Source organism: Trypanosoma conorhini, assembly GCF_003719485.1.
Source record: "Trypanosoma conorhini strain 025E chromosome Unknown Tco_14.4_contig_00038, whole genome shotgun sequence".
Taxonomy (NCBI): domain Eukaryota; phylum Euglenozoa; class Kinetoplastea; order Trypanosomatida; family Trypanosomatidae; genus Trypanosoma; species Trypanosoma conorhini.
Window position 1 is genome coordinate 10,757 of NW_021704126.1, and position 3,568 is coordinate 14,324.

The 3,568-nt window shown below is 50.1% G+C and overlaps 1 protein-coding gene across 1 annotated transcript, besides 3 other annotated features; it reads left to right on the forward strand.

Moving 5' to 3' along the window:
• Positions 1 to 627: 627 nt before the first annotated feature.
• Positions 628 to 2,421, forward strand: Tco025E_01223 (uncharacterized protein; the record flags this gene model as incomplete). Its single annotated transcript, XM_029368161.1, has 1 exon — positions 628 to 2,421. The coding sequence occupies one exon, from the start codon at positions 628 to 630 to the stop codon at positions 2,419 to 2,421; it is 1,794 nt and encodes a 597-aa protein (XP_029231682.1).
• A 277-nt stretch (positions 2,422 to 2,698) lies between these two features.
• Positions 2,699 to 2,744: a microsatellite.
• A 331-nt stretch (positions 2,745 to 3,075) lies between these two features.
• Positions 3,076 to 3,112: a microsatellite.
• Positions 3,113 to 3,150: 38 nt separating this feature from the next.
• Positions 3,151 to 3,170: a microsatellite.
• The last annotated feature ends 398 nt before the right edge of the window (positions 3,171 to 3,568 follow it).

The window sequence follows — 3,568 nt, forward strand, 5'->3', positions numbered from 1 at the left end:
CTTCCGCGGAGAGGAAGTCGTGCTGCTCAAACACCACCGCGTCGTATTCCTCAGCTTGCAGCGGTTAAGAAGAAGAAGTCACAGGATCCGCACCGCACACCACACGCAGCTGTAGGGTAGGCACCGAGAGGACTGAGGCGGCCCTTCAGAGATAGACACACAGATACACAGATACACAGATACAACTCCTTCTTTTCATTCAAACGCTTATTTATAACATAACTTTCATTATTAGGGAGAAGCCAGGGACCAAAGTTAACTATACCAGAAGTGAGAGTTCATAGGTAAAGGCGAAACGAGGAAGCGTTGTGGAATTCCTAAAACGCTGCTTGTTTTCTCATTTTAGTTTATTAACTTGATACATTCTAGGCAGCTCGTCTGAGGAATTGTTGTTTCAGGTCAGTGCCTGTAGTAGAAAGCGACAGAGCCGGGTAGTTAAATTCCTCCTCGTAACACACACGAAGGAGGATACATTCACCGACGGTCCGGAGCAAATATATATAGCGAAGAAAGCGGAATATATAAAAAAAAGAGAATAAATAAATAAAGCATTAGATCTTCAACTCTCTTGGGGGCATATAGGGGATCGTGATGGAATACAGAGCAGGAGCATGCGAAGCGGAATGTATGCCTCTTGTTTTATCCGGTGCTGCCGTGTCTCAAGTACACGATCACTGCTTGAATGCGGGTGTTCCCGGGGTGGTTCACTGGGAGCTTACTCGTCCAGATGGCTTTTTTGGTTGTGGTTGGGGCCACTTGAAAGAAATGTCCCCGCAAGATGCCCGAAGATCTTCCTCCTCGGCCTCTCCTGGAGAATACGACAGTGTATCGTCAGGCAACACTCATTACTTCGGAGGTCCGCCGTTGTGTAAAGGAGCAAAATGTGCCTCGGAAAAGGAAAATCGCTGCGATGGCTCAAATGCCATAGAGTTGTCGCTTTTGCACAGTGGCCTGCTTGACGACCTGCTTGATGAAACCTCCTCTGAACAGCCCCTGCATGCGGCCACGATGGATACCGTTGCTGATGCTGTCACGCACCCCTCTGGGCTCCCCCAGATACCCGCCGCCCCACTTACAACTCTCTGTGGACTCTTCAGCAGCGATAGGACGTGGATAAATGAATGCCCGCCCAGCGCTGCGCGGAAAACGCCCGTGCCCACGTTGAAGAACAGTGTTGGTTCTCACTTGTCACCCCCGTTGGTGGCCCCCGTGGGGGGGCTTACTGCCTCTTGCAACACCGAAGCTTCTCTTGCTGACTGGACGAGGATGACGATGAGGGCGCTCTCTCACCCCTTGGCGGGAACGACACAGGGTGAAGGCCCGCGTTCATCTTTGCCAAGGCGTGCCCCTCCTTGCTGCCGGCCACGACATTCCATCACGCAGCTTATGGCGCAGCTAACAAGAGACACGAACGACACTTCTGCAGCAACTTCTGACACCCATTTGACGGCGACGGTAAAGCGACCGGAAGTAAAAGCAATCCCGCTTGATTGGCATTCCGTGGAAGGAAAAGGGACCGATCCTCTGGTGCCACAGCTGGCGAACGGCAGAGCATTGAACCGAGGGGACGGTTCAAGTGGCACTCGTTCAACTGCATCATTTCGTGACAGTGGTCGGCGGCCGTGTTGCAGGCCGCCACTTGCTGTTGGCTGTTCACCTCTTTCCTCGCCCCGAGAAGGCGGGCCTGGGGAAGCGAGTGTTCTGGCAGAGAGGGACCATGATGGGGGCCCCACTGCCGCCGCAGCTTGGCTGAAAAGCGCTGTGATGGATTCACCGCGAAGGCGACACAGGAGCGATTGCCAGTCCAGCTATCATCATCATGTATCCCAGGGTCCCCCACATGAATTGAATTTGAATCGAGACACTTTGAGTGATTTGCACCGCAACTCGTCTCAGGTCTGTTCTTTGAGGGATATGATGAATGATGTACGTTTCAGCGCAATAAAGTCGGCGCAAGAATGGCCTCCTCGAACAGGCGATGATGTGTCGAGGTTGTTAAAGCGGCTTTACGCAGAGGAGCTCCTGCGACATCTTACTGTCGTGAGCTTCTCCCGGAAAGACCCAGAAGGCGTATTGCAGTTATTTGAGTCGTGGAAGCGGAAACGCATCTTCCCACCGGATGCCCAGTTTGGAGTTTACTACTGGTATACGATGAAACGGAAAAACGAGAGGCTGTGTCTCAAGCACAACGGCTCTGGACCTTCGGCCGAGCCAAGACGAGGATGTGACTATGCATTGAGGGGGGCTCACCGCAAGTGCCGCTACCCTCATAAATGTCTGTTTTGTGGGGCAGGGGATCATGGATGGGTTGAAGAGGAACGCTGCAACCGGTATTTAAGTCTACAGGGAGAGATGAAGCGGCTAGGTGTGACAAATGACGTTGCATTGATTCTCCTAGACGCACTTGAATGTGGGGAGTAGCCAGTATCGTTTAGCATCGTGGTGGGTGGGCTGGTTTGCCCGATCACTGCTTCTGAAGCCATGAGAGTGGACGTGTATGCTTCTCCACACATATGCATGGAAGCAGTAACAACCGTAGTGTTCCCTGGTGTTCTTTGGCCGGTACATGTGGCAAACTTCCATACAACTCTGTAAGTAAGTATAAGTATTCACGCACGCGTCCTTTTTTTTTTATTTTTCTTTACTACAACGTACTCTCTCGTTTATTTGTCTTGTGGTTTGTTTTTTACTATGCTCTTTGTTGTCGTTGTTATTGTTGTTCTTGTTGCTCTTCTTCGTTTTTGCGGTGAAGGAAGACTAGGCGGAGTTTTTTTTTTTTGCCTTTTCGACAAAAGGCGTAGCGGGCGCATCAACATCTGTAGCCCCCCTCCCCCCAGAACTTGCTCTCCCTCGGCCCGGCTAGAAGCTTGTTTTATGGTTTTGTTGCTTTTTTCACCACATGCTGCTTGTTTTTTTTTTTGTTAAAACAGTTTTTTTTTTCTCCTAGTTTCCGTGGGTCTGTTCCCACGTTTGCTTCCTCACTCCCCTCGTTAGCGGCAAATAGAGTTCGGCTGTGAGTCTTTGAACATCGGCGGCATGTGCGTTGTGGGTAGAACTCCGCACTCGCTTGTTGCATTTTATTTTTACTTTTTTATTATTTATTCTTATTTTTTTCCCCCATTTCTTTTAGGCATCTCCTCCAACGCTTCCGTGCGTGTGTGTGTGTGTGTTCGCCCGGATGGGCGTGTGCCTTCCGTGCGTTATTGCCCCTACCCTGTAATTGTGCTACAGTGAGCGAGTGAGTTGTCGCGAATGTGAAGTTGGAGGAGAGTAATCAAAAACAATAGGAATACCGATAGACGGAGTGAGGCAGGCGAGGGCGAGAAATCCTCGTCCCAAGTTGAGAGAACCGCGCAACGTGCCTTCACGTACACACGCGCACAGATACAGATATATATGTATGCATGTGTGGCTCTGCATATGGGTATATGTTGTATGCATGCGTTTGTTTTTAAATTTCAGAGGGGCGTCAATGCTCAAATTCGTACTGCGGCAGGAGGTGCACAAGTATCTTGTTCTATTTGTGCGGATGCAGCATATGAATGTTTGTTTTTTAATTTCTTCTTGC